The sequence below is a fragment of the Corvus moneduloides genome, chromosome 8 (genome assembly GCF_009650955.1).
Source record: "Corvus moneduloides isolate bCorMon1 chromosome 8, bCorMon1.pri, whole genome shotgun sequence".
NCBI classification, from domain to species: domain Eukaryota; kingdom Metazoa; phylum Chordata; class Aves; order Passeriformes; family Corvidae; genus Corvus; species Corvus moneduloides.
Genome location: NC_045483.1, coordinates 18,618,491 through 18,635,801, shown reverse-complemented (window position 1 = coordinate 18,635,801; position 17,311 = coordinate 18,618,491). Strand labels below are relative to the sequence as shown.

Genomic DNA, 17,311 nt, shown 5'->3' with positions numbered 1-17,311 from the left:
GAAGAGTAATTCACTTGTTTACAAACCTGAGATTTTGATTTAGTGCAAAGTAATCTTTCTCTTTCGGAACTGGATGTTAATAAAGCTGTAAACTCTGTAACAAGCAATGTTCTGTCATACTCTTACAATTCACCTACAGCTCCTGGAAGTCTTTGTATTTCAAGTAGTGATGCCACCTTCCACTTCTATCTCTATGCCAAATGTGATTTCTTGTGTTTTTTACAGGTTTATAATGGAACTTACATCTTTGCCTAAATTCCTTTGGACAAGTGACAACAAGCTTCTGCATCACCATTTTCCGGACATACTGGCTACTGTTCATACCACACAAGACATCCCTGAAGAAGTTGTTTTTGGACCATGCATGCTCCAGAACACCCTGCTGGACACTGTGGCTTTCATTGCTCTCAAGTGTTCCGATAGACGGACCATCCACTATGTATTTAAGGTATGAGATAACAATGTTTAATGTTGTACCTATCAAAAAGAGTTACACCACCCCTGAGAAGGTAACTTTGCAACAGGTAGGTTCTTGTTTTATTCAGCACAAGTAACAGCTCCTTCAAAGAGAAGTAGCCAGTGCCTTTCTAATTTATGAGCTGCAGACTGGAAGGACCTAAGGAAAATTGTTTCCTTTGCAGGAAAAATACAAAGTCCTACTTCTGTGCTGATGATTGATGGCCTGCTTCAGATCTGATGTGGAATAGAAGGAAAGAGGGACAAATAGTTTAGTAACAGCTAGCTCAGGTTTTGTCAGGACAAAGGAGGTTTACCTGGAGGTATCACAGCCCTGTGAGAACAGAGGGGGAACACTTTGGCATTGCACTGATTCATGCAGGTGGTACATTCATAGCATGTATTTACAGATCTGGGCAACTGCTAACCCAGTGTGCTCAGTTATCCTTTAAAGTGAAACCACAATGGCAGTCAGGCAACTAGTCCACACAATCTTTGGGCAGCCACAACTTAACTGCTATTAGGACATGGACCTCCTCAAGTTACCTCAGATAGGTGTGTCTGTGTTACAGCTACACTTTTCAATCACTGTTCAACCCCAGGATTGTGATGGAGTGTTAACTCTCTGGCTCTAATTCCCCAAATTCTTTTGTTCCATAGCCACTGTTTATCATGCTGTCCTCTTACCCTGGATTTCTGGGTCTTAGAGTGCTTTTCAGTCACCACTGGTCTAGATGAAGACAGAGAGGTGTTTTACAGTGTGAAGAAAGCAAATTTCCCACATTCTATGGCTTGGATGGATCTGGGAGAGATCCAGGTTTGCCTAAGATTTCTGTGCTTCAGAGGAGAGAAATCCCAGGGCATATGTGTAATATGGAAGTGTAGTCGTTTGGTTCTAAATATCCATTACCTACTTATTTTGCTTCTGTGAGATAAGAATTAGGAGAAAACAAAGCAGGCACAAAACTTAAAAGAATATAAAGAAGTTTATTAACAGAACTAAAAGAAAAAAGTAAGAGTCAGACTAAACCTTCAGAACACTTCTCTTCCCCCCACCTTTCTCCCTTCTCCAACTGACAGTGTAAAAAGACAACCCTTGAGATTTTCAGTCAGTTTACCACCTCTATAATAATCTCAGTTCACTTCGGGAGAGGAGTCTCTCTTGCTCATGCTGTGGAGACATCTCCACAACAAACAGTTCTCTCATGGCTTCAGTGTCACAATGAGACAGCTGCCTGGCTTGGTTCTCTGCTCTCTCGTCTTACAGCTTTCCCACAACTGTTTTCGAGGGTTCAATCTTGAGCTAATGGGGTACCATTTTAAGGTTGAGCTGTTCAGAAACAAAGGTTCTCTTCACCCATCTCTGGGAGCACCTTCATCTCTAGGAACAGAGGTCTTCTTCTTCCCTGGGAACAAGGGTCTTCATCACTTTCATCTCTCTCTGTTCAAGCTTCTCATCAAATCACAGCTACTTCAACATTTGCTTATTTCAGCACAGGTGCCTTTGCTCATGGTTGCGGTTTGAACGCTCCACCCCCCATGCTTTCATGAAATTACAATGGGTACTCTGATGTATCACAGTCCATCACCACCATAGCTTTACAACAGAATTTCACCTTCTGAGCTTGGAGCATCTCCTCCTTCTCCTCCCTCAGGATTTCAGCTCTTCGTTCTTCACTGACTTTGGTGTCTTTATGGTGTTTTCTTCATGTGCCTTCACCTTTCCTTTAACTTGGGAGAGGATTGATGTTTGCAGGCTTCATCTGTTCTGGATCATCTCTTACAGCACTAAGAGAGTTGATGTCACCTGGGCCTTGCAGCTGGAATTCGCCTTTTGCTCTTGGTCACCTAATTTCTGCCGGGTGGCGGCTGGAGCTCGTTTCAGTGTAGTGTTTGATTTCAGCAGCCGCACTGGGTGAGGGCTGGCCTGGCCCGGCGGTGCCACGGGGCCGCCTGCACGGAGCAGGGCCGTGGATGGAACAGGGCTCCGAGGCTCCAGGGTGGCTGTCTCCCGGCCGGCCCGGCCGGCACTGAGGGGCTGTGCCGGGTGTCCAGCGAGCAGAAGCGGCTGAGATCTCAGCCAAGCCGCACCGTGGCTGACCTGGCCGGACCACCCCGAGCAGGGCCCGGCCCGGCCCCGCTGGGCCGCGCAGGCCCCAGTTCCCTGTCCAAAAGCCAGAAACAAGAGAGCTTTCCCGGGGTTTGTTCATTCTTAAATGTGGATCACAGAGGCGTGTCAAGCTTCTTAAGTGGCTTAAAAAGGTTGCCAATATTCAAACTAGCCAGTTGTGGTTCTATTGGGTCTGGAGGAAGCTGTAAGCACCTGTTAGCAAGAGAATCACTTCCGTGACTGATGGAGCTCTCTTTAACTAAAAACCCAAACTATGCTAAACCACGACAGTTGTTGGGAGATAACCTGTTCGACACTTGTTTTAAACAAATTAAGAAAGAGAAGAAGAGGCTTTAAGGTTTATATGACTGATTTGAGTCTCTGGCACAAGTTTGCTTTCTTGGACAGTGTTGTTAGTACTCCAGGAGACTGACATACTCTTTGGAGAAAGACCTGTCCTGAAATGAGGCTTTATTTTTGGAATATTTCTGTATTTCTCCTGAGAGTTTTGAATTACTGTAGAGATAGCCTCAAAGGTTTTCTACATTGGAAGAGCCCTCTAGAGGGATGGCTTTAGTGTTTTTCTACACTTGAGCTAAGTAATTGCTATGCAGCAATGAAATTGGATGCCTGAGTTGGCTCAGATCTCTGTCTTTTGGCAGTAAATACATGAAATTCTGTGCAAGTAGCTGTTTCAGATGCAATCGGTAGTCCCATATCCTGTTAACTACTCATAATTAAAAGTAAACCCTCCAGAAATCAGGAACTACCATTAAGCTTCTAACTCTGTGTAGTAATTAATTAAAAATGCAATAATGATATTATGTTGTAATCATGGCACTGAAGTGCAAAACAAGAAATGAGTTTTGCTATGCTGGCTATAGTACAAACAGAATACACACAGGAGTAGTTTAGCAAGGTGGATTCATTGCAACTGAGGTTTCTGTTCATCACAGCTCATCAGCACTCCTGCAAGACTTTGGGGAATATTATTTCTAACAAGGGTTTCATCATCTTGGGCTTTTTTGTTTAGACCAAAGGGGGACTCTGTCATTTTTTTTTTTCCCTCATTTTCTTGGAGACCTTAAATTGAGCTCCTGGGCCCAATTTGTACCCTTGGGCAAAGAAGAACCCTTGGCAGCCATTGGCACAGGTTCTTTCCAGCTGAGCTCCTCTGCCCCTTACAGCTTCTTTGGAGTTTCAAGAAAGAGCCTTATTTTCTCTCTTCTCCTCCAGCATCCCCCAAGGGAGCCACGTGGCCTCCATAGCCCAGCTGTGACAGATGTTGGGCTGTGAAGCCCTTCCCTCATATATGGGTGCAAAGGATCCATCTGAAGGATTGACATCTCCAGGAGAGGGTGGATTTTCTGGGTTTATAGTGTCTCTAAACACATGAAAAAACTAGAGCTGGTTCATGCTGCTAGTTGGCAGCACCTAGATCTTATCTTACGTCTGGTACTCCTGCTCACCTACTTTAAGCTCACTGAGCTCTTTCCCTGGAGTCCTGGCTCCTGGCAGAGCTGTGCCCCCTTTGACTTTGCTTAGAGCACTGAGTGGCTGCTCAGTATTTCTGAAACACAGCAAGTAAAATATGACAGCCTCTGTCATAGCTGTTAGTTACAGCCCCTGTGTGTGGGTGGCTGTTCTTGTGTCGCTGTCAGACACTTGTATTTCTCAATCATTGTTAATTACCATGGCATTTAGAGAGAACCAGTTACAGGGCATGCTAATTTATTTTCTCTCTTGCATTAATTAACTTCTATGCTAATGGTCTCTTAATGCTTCATTCTTGTATCCAAGCTACTAATGTGATCAAACTTTTCATGGTAGGTAATAGTCAGTTAAAACCAGAGAAATAATTAGCCAAAATATTGTTTCTGGTACCAAACACCAATGAATGGCTGCCCTGCAATTAGTGGAAAACAAAGAGCTATACATTGCTTGGGGTGAAATTTAGATCGTACTTGTCATTAGACATTTCTCATTTTCAAACTTCTTCCTTTCTAAACAGTGACTTAGTGCTTCAAAAATTAGTTGAGGCTTTTTATGAGTATAAATGTTGCCCTTGATGGCCCTGTGTTTCAGCCTTCAAGCTATGAAAATCTTCCCCATCTTTCAAATATTGCAGAGGACACAGGTCTGCTGTGGTAAACACCAAGGAAAAACCTATGAAGAAATAAATCATTCCCTATTCAGTGTAAGAAAGTAACTAAGATTGGAGTCACACACTGAACGAGAAATACAAAGCCAAATGTTTTGTACTTATATTATTTCATGGTCAACCTGACTAAATGACTCAGAAGTCCTGTGGAGTAAAAATTATGTGTGATTTAGGACAATGCTGTAATGTACACACAGAACAGAAATTTAATTTGAGCAATAGATTTAATATTATTTTTTTAACTTCTTAGTGCCTGACCTTACAACCTGAGAAATGTCTTTTAACTCAATTTTTTTTTGGTATTTCTGAACACACACAAATCAACCCCTTGCAACTCTCAGAAATTATTTAACAAAAAATATACCTTAAAATGAATTTAATTAATCTAGTGAAGGTAAAAAAAGGAATACATAATTTTATTTCTGAAAAAGGAAAGAGATCATATAAGTGCTTCTTAGTTGTAGATATTAAAATCTGTATTTTATGTAATCTAGCCAAACAGATATGCAAATATCTACTTGGGGTATGGAATCAAATATCCATGATTTTTCTTAAACCTCCTGATCCATATCCTCTTACATCAGTGAAAAACTCCACATGCAACTGTCCTGAGTGTATGTTCATTTTCACACTGCACTGGTCCAGGGGTCTGCACATCTCTCACCCCCCAAGTGACAGCACTCACACATCTCCTGACTCATATCCCATTTTCCCACGGGATTGAGACCCCTTCTTAGAGAGGATGACACCTCCTGTACCTGTGATCCACACCCGACACAGTCCCATGGGATGGTCTGCAAAGGACAGGGCTAGAGACTGACCAACATACCAGGCCTGGCATTGCCATGGGAGGTTAGCCATGAGCATTGGTGTTTCCTCCTCCCTCCCATGCAGCTGTATTCCCAGAGCTCTCAGCCCTCACACCAGGGCAGCCTTCTCCCTATGATGCCTTTGGATTTGGTGGCACTGGCAGATGTGCTGGGCTCACAGCTTTGTCATATGTGCTCAGTGTGAGGCAGAAAACAGGCTTTGTTCTTGGATTGGATGAAAATCTTGCTTTGGGCCTCAAGACCTGTAACTTGCCTTCTTTGTGTCCTGTCTCACAGGTAGATGTTACATCTGTGCACAGTCCCACAGGACTGCCTTGGATGAGACTTGTACAAGCAGCTGCCAATAGCAAGGAGCAGAACTTGGAAGCTTACTTAGAAAACAGTCAGTTATACTATCGCTCCACCAGGAAAATCAATAAAAATGAAGAACTGCTTGTCTGGTATGATGAGGAGCTTTCCAGCCTCTTGGGTTTCAATGAGATAAAAGCTCAGAGTCCCCAGAATGGTAAGTACCAAATTGCTGGCTGCAGGGGTCACTGAGGACAGAAGTGAGTCCTCATCTTCCTTAGTATGTGCTTGTCTTGTAATACAAACCCTGTCTAAATCCTTAGCTGGTCAGCTAAGAGAAAAGACCTTTTGCTTTGGGGTTTGAGCTGGAGGCACAGAGTAAGAAGCAATTTGCAGTTCTTAATGCCATTCTCATTGCTACTTCCTAGCAGAGGATGGTGCACTAGGGATTCATGCTGAAATTTTTGAGCTATGCAATGGAAATCTATGCATTTGGATAACTCAGAATCCTAAAAGTCTAAAGTATCAGTTGGAAATAGGCCTTTTTTAGCTCATTGAGAAATGAGGTATAGGCTAGTGTTCAGCTTTAATCTTGTAAATGAGCAGGGCTTTAAAAATACATAAACCTAACAGCACTGCATACAGCATAGCCTGCCTATTTAGTGTGGGACACAGTGGAAATGAGGAAAAGGGCAAGCTTTCATTTCTGAAATGTTGCTGGAAATTCATTGCTCCAAAAGAAATTGACCTGGAAGTTGTTACAAAACTAAAAATCCAGGTTACAGAGACACCAAGCAAGTCAGTCAGGTCCATGCCAAGTCTGACTCCAGCTGTCATTTGCTCCAAACCTCATCTAGTTAGACTGGAACAGAACCATTTCTACATTCCCTTTAGTTGATTCAAACAAAGCTTGTATAGATTGGTTGGTAAAGGCGTAGGCTGGTAAAGATATGAGTTAGCAAATTTACGTGGTAATGTGCTTGTCTGTAAGTTAGTATTAAATTAATACAGACACATTCATAGCAGGAACCAACTAAATAATTCCAGCTGGTTTCAGTGCATTCTGTTAGTTTCTGTGTAGACACACACTGCCAGGCCTTTGGATTTACCAGGAAAGGGTGTTGCTTGCACAAGAGACACTATATCTACACTCAAGACTTTAATCTCACAGATATAATGTTCCACCCATTTCAGCAGCCTTATTTTCTTATAAAAAGTTCAGCTTCTGTAGTTTGTAAAGTGATCTAAGCTGTGCTGAGTCCCAAATTAGGAATTTTTAGTTCTACCCAACCAGTTTATGAACTTTCCTATATATCCCAGGCCTCAGGTGCTGTCTGGCATCACTTGGCATTTTAAAACTGCTGTGTTGTGAAATAATATAGCATGGATATAGTTTACAAAGGTTAAGATGTACCATATCTGTGTTGATTGCTGAATTTGGTATCATCTGTTCATGGGCAATCAATCATCCCAATGAGCCAGAGGTGCAGTAGGTCTGAAGGCCAAAAGGAAAGAGTGTTCCTTATTCCTCCTGCCCATCACTGGCGTTGTTTCACTTTGAACATCATTTTCTGTGCTGCAGACATCTGTGCCTTAAGGCATATAACAGCTTGCCAAATGAGCATGAGTCAGGGCTTCAGGCATTAAGGTCAGATGATTTTTGAACGGTATTAAACTTCCAGAGTATCCTGAAAATAGAGGCTCGTGTCAAAATCTTTGAATCCTGGTCTAAAACTCATTATTGCTTGGATATATAGCATTTAACATTCATCCTGAATTAAAGCCAGTGACTTAGTTAAGAAATGTAGACCCAAATCTGGGTTTAGACTTCAAATCATTATAAAGTCTAAATGGTTTTATCTAGATCATGGTGTCCTGGCCATTTTATGTAATTTTATGTAATATAATTACATTTTATGTAATAAAATCTAGAGTTGAGAGTCTAAATGAAATAATTTCTGGCAGTAGCATGGAAGCAGGGAAGCAAATAAGAGTGAACCATTTTGCATAGCAGGTAGGGACCTGATTCTGCACTTGCATTAGTTTTACCGTGTGTAACCTTGTGTGACACAAGAGGTGTTTCTGGTTTTTTGTGTCAATGACAGGATCAGGATCTGCATCCATCCATGATTCCACCTTTGCAAAACTCATCACTTGTCTGTTTCTGCAGAGTTGAGATGCCAAGAATGCGACCGAGTCTTTAAATGTGAGCATTCCTATCTGTCCCATGTCCGCTTCCTCTGTGTCCCAGAGAAGAACGCTCTGCTGTGGAGAAACTTCCAGAATCCTAAAACTGAAAAGAGCAACCTAGCTGAGCAGACCACGAATTTCCACAGTCTGGCAAGGGACCTGGAAGTCAAAATGGCAGCTTGTAAAGATGATGCACATGGTCTTATTGGAGAAAGGAGAGCAAAATCTGAAGAGGCTGAGAACAACAGGAGCAGGAAAACAGTGTTGTTGGAGAAAACCAATAATTTGACTGAGGAACGTAACTGTGGGGGCAAGGAGGAGGTTGTGGGAGAGCATGCATTGGCTGGTTCTTTCTGGAAGCTTAGTTCAGGGAGGCAGTCAGCTAGGAAGGATGCTTTGGAGCAGAAGCAGAGTGCTTTCACTGAGGTCAGGAGGATGAAAGAGAAGCTGAGGAATGAGAGACTGCAGGAGCCAGAACAGGAGGATGGCACAGTCCCACTTGGTAAAGAGCAGGTATCAAAGGAGGTGTTGCTAAACTCCTCTGGCAGTGCATTCTCCTTTGTTTGGCCCACCAGAGCTCGAGGAGAACAGAAGAGTGCTTTCAGCAAACCCAATAAGTGTGTAATAGAAAGAGCTGCAGTAAATTCTTCTCATCCCATGAGTGAGTCAGCAAAGAGCCTGGGGGAGCTGTCTGGCTTCATTGCCACCACAGACATCATGTGCTGCAGCACTCTTCTCAATTCCAAGTTCTTTGTCAGTGATTTGTGTAATGCTCAGATGCTGCAGACAAGCATCACTCAGAGCAATGTTTTCCCATATACCTCAGAACCGTGGCCCAAGCAAGCAGGAGGACAGCTACAAAACACAACCACCACTTCCTCTTCCTCCTCCTCCTCCTCCTCCTCCTCTTCCTCTTCCTTGACTCTTCTTCCTCCCACCTTCACATCTTTTGGAGTGGCTGCCCAGAACTGGTGTGCCAAATGCAACCTGTCCTTTCGCATGACATCTGATTTAGTCTTCCACATGCGGTCACATCACAAAAAAGAATACTCCTCAACTGAATCTCAGTGCAAGAGGAGACGAGAGGAGAAGCTGACGTGTCCCATTTGCCATGAGTACTTCCGAGAACGCCATCATTTATCCCGGCACATGACTTCTCATAATTAGAGTGCACACAGATGTCACCAAGGGACTGGGCAGGTTGGATCAAGAAGGGAATGATAGTTCACTTATATCCATTTCCTTTTGAGTTTACATTAATTTCTTTCAGGAAATCACTGTTTACAATAATTTATAATAGATGCTTTGCGAAAAAAATATAAAATGTTTACAAGAGTCTGAGTGAGTTTTAACTTTTGAAAACTCAACCTAGCCCTTGTCAACCTATTTTTGAGGAAATAAAATAGTGAAATGAATCCACATGCAGTGTTAATTTGCAGAGTAGGGAACAAAATTATAGTTATGCAAACAGAGCTTTCTTTGCTTATATTTGATTTGCTGGTGTCTGTGCAGTACAATGTAAATACAGAAATAACAACCACCTCATTGAATGAGGAACATTTAAGCACTAAAAAAATCAGAGCTTTTATGCTAAAAGAAAATAAGTTACTATTTTTAGCAGCATTGGTGGACTCTTACTCCTTTATGCTAGCTGAATCAGCTCTTTTACCAAATTTTTGAGTTAAAAACTGACATCTTACCATCTCCTTGGCTTTGAAAGGGACCTGAATTTAAGAGTGTTTCAAATTTATGATTGTCAACAACTGACCAGCAGACTGCCAAAGAGGATGGGACTTGTAAAGCAGAATATCCAAATTCTGTTCTAGGCTCTGCTGCTTTTGAAATATCTTTTACACAGTGAAATCAACCTGGGTCTGTATCAAAATGTGACCTGTTGTCAACCTTATTGTGTAGACAGGAAGCAAATATTCTAACATCTGTGTGACTTCAGTAGGCATACAGATCTGATGGGAGTAGAGTTTAGCCTGCGGTTTTCAGGTTTTGGATATACCAAAGGAAGCAGTTAGGGTATCTGAGTTACAATTAGCTGCTGGTAGATAGAATCTGCACACTAATTCTGGATGATAGGCTCTATTCTGGTAACTGCTAGAAGAGGAATGGCCTTCACAAAATTATACATGAATTGCACTGCATTACACCAGCCTGTCTATCCTCTGGTTCCTACATGGGCCAATTACAACTTTTTAAAAAAGAAAGTGGCATATTCTTTCTCTTGTCTGTCCATGAGACATTTTTCTCATCTACTTCATTTTGAGTTTTGCTGAGTCTCAGCAGCAGATAAATTTACACTGCTCTGGATGGTAGGAAACACTGTCTGTTGGTACTGGAGCCCAACTAATTAGCCTTTCACTACTTTTAAAATCTATTTAGGGGCTAGATTTTGATGCTTTATGACAATATGTTCTTCAAGCAATCATTTCTCCTGCTCTTGTATAGGATTTTTTCAGGTTGTCTGATGTTTTTGTGGCACATCTGTGAACCTCACCTGCCTCATCAAAGGCTATTACTCCCTTTCAGACAGAGAATGATCAGAAACCATTCATTTCCCAGCTGAGATTAAAGGACATTTCAGTATATTCTCTGTGTTCCACCATACTGATGATACACTCCACTGGTTTTTGTATGCTGGACAGAGTTTTGAGTTACTTTGACGATGCCTAGCTTGATAATGAAAATATCAGCAAGTAAACATATCTGAACAATAAAAGAGAGACTGACAGTCTTAGGCTGTCAGTTGAAACCAACATATTACACTAATTTTTATCTCTTGGGAGATTTCTATAAGTCAGGAGATTGTATTCTTCCCAGTATATTGCTGTTGAACATTAACACATGGCTGTTGCCTATTAATATAAATCACTGGCTGTGAACCCCAGCTTTATTTTTGAAACACAAAGTGATAAAACTGTTACATTATGTCTTTGAGTTCAGAAGACAGTTCTGGTTGGATTGTAACACAGCTTTCCAAGGTCAGTGGCGGAAGCTCTTTCACTCGAGTCATTAAAAACCAAAATGAACAAAGACTTTGAAACATGGAGCACAGGGAACAACCTTGCATTGAGTAGGGGATGATGTGGTTTCCTTGTAATCTTTCCATCTCTATTTTGTGTCCAATAACATTTACTATGTAAGGAATATATTTATGGCAAAGTTTAATGGGCCAAATTTCACTCCACCTGGGTGCCAGCCAGTTTACTGTGAAGTCAGTGTCCATAAAGTGTAATGAAGGACTCTGTGGTGTAACTGCATTCATATGTGGTCAGGGTTATATTTCCTATTAGCAGTTTAGGCCAGATTGTGATCTCATTTATTCCAGTGCAAATCCAAAATAATTCCATGTTGCTACTCCTGATTTACATTAATGACTTTAAGATCAGCCTGGCCAAGTATAAATAAGACTAAAGATTTTTTGGTACCATTACTGCAAAATGTTCTCTTCTGTACTTACTGAAAGATGCCATGTTTTCTTAACAGTTTTATGATTAGAAACCTAGCTTCAGATTTCTTCTGGAAGAAGACAGGACCAGCTGTATAATGCTCCCCAGTATTATTTTGGCACATCCTTTCAGCATTACCCTGCTCCAAATGCCTATTTTTCCAGTGTACTACACCTGGTATATAATTTAGATTGGAATGAAGCAGCACCAAATCTTACTGGTTACATTGTTTCAATGATTTTGTGTTGGACAAAGTGTAGAAAATCAACCACTGAAAAACAGATGCTAAGTCTCAAAACCTCTTCAAATGGTGTGTTAGACCTACCTCCTTAGAGTTCTCATCGGTAATCAAACTTCATCACTTTGCTTATGGTATGAGGCTAAGCAAGCAGCAAGGTTACAGGGAGAGATAGCCTCCCTTTATGTCATGGACTTGCTTTCTTTGGGAAAAAAGAAAAGGTAAGAACTCTTACCCAGTTTCCTTGTGGGCCTATCTCAGCCACAGCAATTCATATACTGTGATGCTGAGCAATGTAGGAATGCCTTCTGTGCACAGAAAGGCAAGAGGACCAGTTATGAAAAGTGGCAGAGCTGATTCAAAACGCAAAAATGAGGGGAAGTTTTTAATAAGCTTTATTTCTGGTACTTTCCTCACCTCCTCCAGCTCAGAGGCAGTGCATTTTGGTCCTGGTATGTAAAGATTGAGGATTTCCCCCTTGTTGCAGGCAGTGTGGGCAATACTGCCCTTCTTTTTTTGATAGGTGGCCATCAGTATAAAGATTACATTAACAATTTGCTTCTTATTCTGAGGTAAAGGGTTTTGTGAACTAAGACTTATTTAGACACACAGCAGACCATTTACACACACAGCACAACAGTATGACAACTTTTTGCCTGCTGCATCTGTGCTGGTATCAGTGCAAAACCACACAGATGCCAACAGAACCAGAACTTGGTTCCTGTGTGTAAAACCAGCTCTTGTGTAAAGCTCCTTGTGCAGGCACAGTGAAAGTCTTTTATGTGTCTCAAGTTTAACTGAGTGTCTCATCTAAACTGGGTTACATAAACCAGGGGGCTTATCCAAAATTTTTACAGATTTTATTTCTTTAAATGAAAATATTCGTATTAAAGCTGAGTGAACCAAATATTGAACAGGCAGAAGGAAGCCTAACGAGACAAAGAAAAACAAACTTCCTGTAATTGAGTCATGCTGGAAGCTTATTTCGCCTTATGTCTAGAAGTCTGAAAATTTAAATTGGTGCAGATGAAATCCTGCTGGAAGGAAAGCACTCACTAAGGCAGGGGGTTTGTGAAGAAATGAAGGACTGCATTCTGTACCTGTGAAATACTGTAATTTTACAGCAGGGATCTCTGTCTTTTCTACAAGTAGAAATGCTAGGGAGGGCAGGGAAATGATTTTGTTTTTAAAACAGGAGGAGAAAATTTGTAGCGAGCTGACCGCTTCTTTTCCTGTCTTTGCTAGCAACTAACTGTTCAGTTTGATCATACAACAGTTTCTCATGACGTGTTTCTGGATCAGTGAAGAAGGACACAACACAATGCTGTCAAGCTTAGCTGTGCAGGCTGTGTTTCTGTAATGGATAATAAGTTTATCAATAGGAAATGCCAGATTAGGATATTTGTAGACTCACTGATCATTGATACCTGAACTTTTTCTGATGAAGATGTGTTTCTCCATCGAAATGACACTTAGATGTGCTTTTGAGAAATATATATTTACTTGTTTTTTATGAGGTAATTTTTCACTAATCTGGGCAGCCTGTACACTTCCTTGGATCTACAGAGCACAGTTTGGAAATCACTGGACTAAGGTAGCACAAAAGAAATAAAAGCCGGCTGTCATTTCTTGGTTAGTTGTATGAATGCTACAAGGAGAAAGAGGATACTGCTAGGTAGTCTGATACAACAACTCCTTTCTTCCTGCCTTTAAAAGAAGCATGATTAGGATTAAAATTCAGGAAGTTATTCTAGGTGGGATGATAAGGAAATTGTGCTATAAACTGTAGAATGTCCATGTCAGCTCTGGAACCAGATGAGAGAAAGGTGGCAGTTTCATCGTATTTCCTGTTTTGTTGTGGAAGGGCATTTCTCAAATTGCTTGTCCCTCCCTAAAAACCTTCTGTTTAACTTTCTCATTTAACCACAAACCATGGATTTTCCTTAGCTAATTTTTGTTTGTGCTTTTGTGATATTCAGACCTTTCAATGCAGTGTAATTTTGTACACAATTACTGTCTGTAGTTTTGTGAGGTCTAAACTCATTGAGATGGGCATAACTATGACAGAGCAGTTTGTGAAGACAGGAAAAATTGCTTTTAACACACTGGCCTTTGTTAAGCCTGGCAGTTTCCATATTAATTAGCCAGTACTATGAAATAGTAAATAATAATATTTTGCCAAGTAATAAAATTTCTCAAGGTTGCACAATAGTTTTCCAATGAAATCAATCACTGTAGTAAATTAACAGCACTATTGATTTAAAATGGTCTCACCTGCAGTTGCATCTTCATTGTTTGTTTTTCCAACTGGATTCCAATTTCTAGACATCTTTATTATACATATGTATTTCCCATATTACTATGGGAAAAATTTATTTGCTATTTGTGCCCATATGGTGTAGCTTTTTTGTCCTTGAATGGATGGCTAAATTTTCTAAATATTGGGCTTAACAATTAACATTGTTTGTACATGACAGCACAACTGATTGTTTTTAGGAAAACAAAGCTGTTTATCTGGATTGAGATATTAAAGAGGCTTAAAAGACATTACAAGAAATACATTAGTGTTGTTTACTCATTCATTGACTACTCCATTTTTTTCCATAATAAGAATATTTAATATTCTTCATACATATATCACTTTACACAAAATTCTGTATGGGTTTTAATTCATTAAAATATTTTCCACAACACTGAGAAGTTTAACAATAAGCTAGTGCATAAAAATCAGAACATGAAAATGACTCAAAAGAGTCCAGGTTAGAGATCACACTGAGTGTAGTTGATAAGACAAATAAGTAACAAAAAAGATGGAAAATCTATTTAGTTCTTAAAATTTTCTTCCTGTAAAAGCTTGAAGTCAAGTGTTTAACACACTTAATAAAAGAAAAATGGCAGGAACTTACAAATGAGGAAATGAACACCAATATGTAACTACTCTCGATTCTAACTGAATTTTGGGAGACCATTTCCTTAATTTAATTACCTTACAGCTGGCATTCTGTAGAGATGAGAAAATCTGAGATCTAGATTAGAGTTACACATATTTTTAAATCATTTGGAAGATAGATGTTTAACTAAGAATTGTAGGAAAGATAAGGAATGTTGTGCATTAAGCTCATGTCAATTATCTCTGTTAGTTGTCCTGGAATACACTATTACATAATATGTAGCTTGATAGCAGGGTGAAAAGGATATTTTTCAGGTTTGTGTTTTATTTTTTTTTCTTCTGTCTTTGGGGCAGGACACAGCAATCTAATACTAGCCTTAAGTAAAAACATACGACTCTTTTCCTTGAGTCAGTTGATCTGGGCACTGGGTAAAAGAGTCAATATACTGCCTTTGTCTTGCTCATCCTCCCCTCTGACAGACACTGAGAGAAGCAGGCATGTTCCTTTGAAATACCAGGAGTCTGGGCAACCCTGACAGACTGGGAATTTTTGGTTATTTTTGGTACATCTAAATGATGAGATGGAGAAGAGACTTAATTTAGCTCTTGTAGTTTGGAAAATAGACTCTTCCAACTCCTGTTAGTTTTTAAAGATGTTTAAATAGGAATGTACACAATTTCCAAAGAAGAAGATGTGCCTTTTCTGTGTTTGAGCTTGTTCACACGCTTTCAATACTGACAACTGGGATTTTCTATGGGACCAAAGGAAATCTGTGATTGGTAGCTAAACCTTAAAAAACTGACACACTGAACATTTATGTTTGATTACAGGAGAGGAATCCTGAAACCCCAGTGAATTATTGAAGTATTTCAACCATGCACAGAAAGAGCTGGGTTCTAAAGAATGGGCAAAAATAGCGGCATGTTGAAAACAAGTCACTGAGCTATGTACAGGGACCCAATCACTGACCAGAGAGACTGAAATGAACCTCCCACTTGTTTCTAGGGCTTACATTTAGGTAGCTAGCTTTCTGTTCATAAGAACTAGGGGCATATTCCTGCACTGGACTATCTAGAGCTGTGTAGGTGAGCATTGAGCATCTCCTTTGCTTTGACGAGTGCTGCTTCAGCTGGTGTTTCTATGTGAGGGGGCACTCCTTTTCCTTCCCAAGAAGTGCTGTCTGCAGAGATGACTGATCTGGAGGTGGGGATGAAGATGTAGAAGTTGGTTTCATCTACCTGATACATCTGTGGGGAATGGCAGCCACCACTGGTCTGCTCCCCAATGATGAGAGCTCTGCCTAGTCTCTTCATTATGGATACAAACTCTTCAGCAGCCCCAGCTGTCACAGCACTGGTAAGGATTACCAGCCCCTTCTGAGAGCCGTACCTCTCCCCTGTAAGGTGGGAAAAAAACCATCAGAAATGAATCAATTTTCAGACATTTGTTTGTATAATAGAGCAAAGAGAAGCCAAGATAGAGGCTTCACTCCCTACCTGCTATTAACAACCCAAGAAGTTTGGAAATCTGCTTTGTATCTATGATAGTATTAAAATACTTTTAACACGAGCCCAGACTCTATGCTGTAAAAAAAGGCTGTCTCCCTATGTGGTGCTCTTGTGCCATCAGTTTCTGGTTATGAGCTCCATCAGGAGAGAACCCAGCTCATGATTACTATTAGCTCTTTTGTGGCTTTGACTTTTACAGGAGCTCCAGATCTCATCAGAGTAGTGGAATAGACAGGTGGGAAAAATGACATCTTCCACTCATCCAGAAGCATTTTCAGTTTCACCCTCATCCCTGCTCTAGGAACATGGCTGTCACAGAGCTTGGCCTTCAACTATGCAGGCATCATTTTATGAAATTAGAATTATAGTGGTTTTCCACAGTTTTTTATAGTCTGTAAGTGGAAGCTATACATGGCCTTTGTCCCAAACCCTTCGACACCCCTTTTTTATTAGGATCTGAGCCAAATTATCTCATTTTCTCACATAAAACAGCTGACAGGAATAGGAAGGATTTTGAACCTTATTTTCAATATCTATGAACATGTTAGATACTTTTTGAGAGGTTAGTTTCTTTGAAAAAGTGACCAGTAGGTAATAGCTAGGACTTGATAACTTGAAAACTAAACTGCTCTAAAAATGTCATTCTATAAGTAAGTAATAGTATGACTTAAAATCCTCATGCTAAATTCTAAGAGAGGGGCCAATAGCATGGTAATTAATTTTCACACCATTTTTGGTCTTCTCATTTCACTATAAACATAATAACCATTAGAAGACTCTTTTCACAGTAGATATATATAATACAGGACCCGATCCAGCTCCTTTGAAGTCAATATGAGTCTGCCCATTCTCTTTGATGGGAACTGGAATGTGTCCATAGAAATCATATCCTTTAGCACAACCGACCTCTGACTGCCTGGGAAAATAGATGGACCCTGCAGACTGTGACAAAGTTTAACCATTTCAGCATGATCCAGGCCAACAACTCCAGACACCATTAACTTTTTTGCTACTGTCTTAGCTTAAGAGGGGAAAATAATTAAACCCATGTTTAAGGGCTCTTAGAACTCTAACTGCAGTTTGTGAGCACTGAAGAGCTCTGTTTCTGCATGTTGCAGCATCCTTTCAACTTCCACAAACAGTGGGGCAGGCTATGTGTGGGGTGTGTGTCACATTGCCAA

General features: G+C 40.6%; 2 protein-coding genes across 8 annotated transcripts in view; one reads left to right on the top strand and one right to left on the bottom strand.

Moving 5' to 3' along the window:
- Positions 1–14,290, top strand: part of ZNF488 (zinc finger protein 488) — a 25,503-nt gene extending 11,213 nt beyond the window's left edge. For all 7 annotated transcript variants that reach the window (XM_032116242.1, XM_032116244.1, XM_032116237.1 and 4 more), the window contains 3 exons: positions 226–448; positions 5,834–6,062; positions 8,016–14,290. In XM_032116242.1, the coding sequence (XP_031972133.1) occupies positions 233–448; positions 5,834–6,062; positions 8,016–9,202 (1,632 nt within the window). In that variant the 5' untranslated portion in view covers positions 226–232 and the 3' untranslated portion in view covers positions 9,203–14,290. The remainder of the gene's footprint in view (positions 1–225; positions 449–5,833; positions 6,063–8,015) is intronic.
- RBP3 (retinol binding protein 3) overlaps positions 12,575–17,311 on the bottom strand; it is an 18,307-nt gene continuing 13,570 nt past the window's right edge. The window contains exon 4 of the mRNA XM_032116236.1: positions 12,575–16,018. Within this exon, the coding sequence (XP_031972127.1) occupies positions 15,690–16,018 (329 nt within the window). The 3' untranslated portion in view covers positions 12,575–15,689. The remainder of the gene's footprint in view (positions 16,019–17,311) is intronic.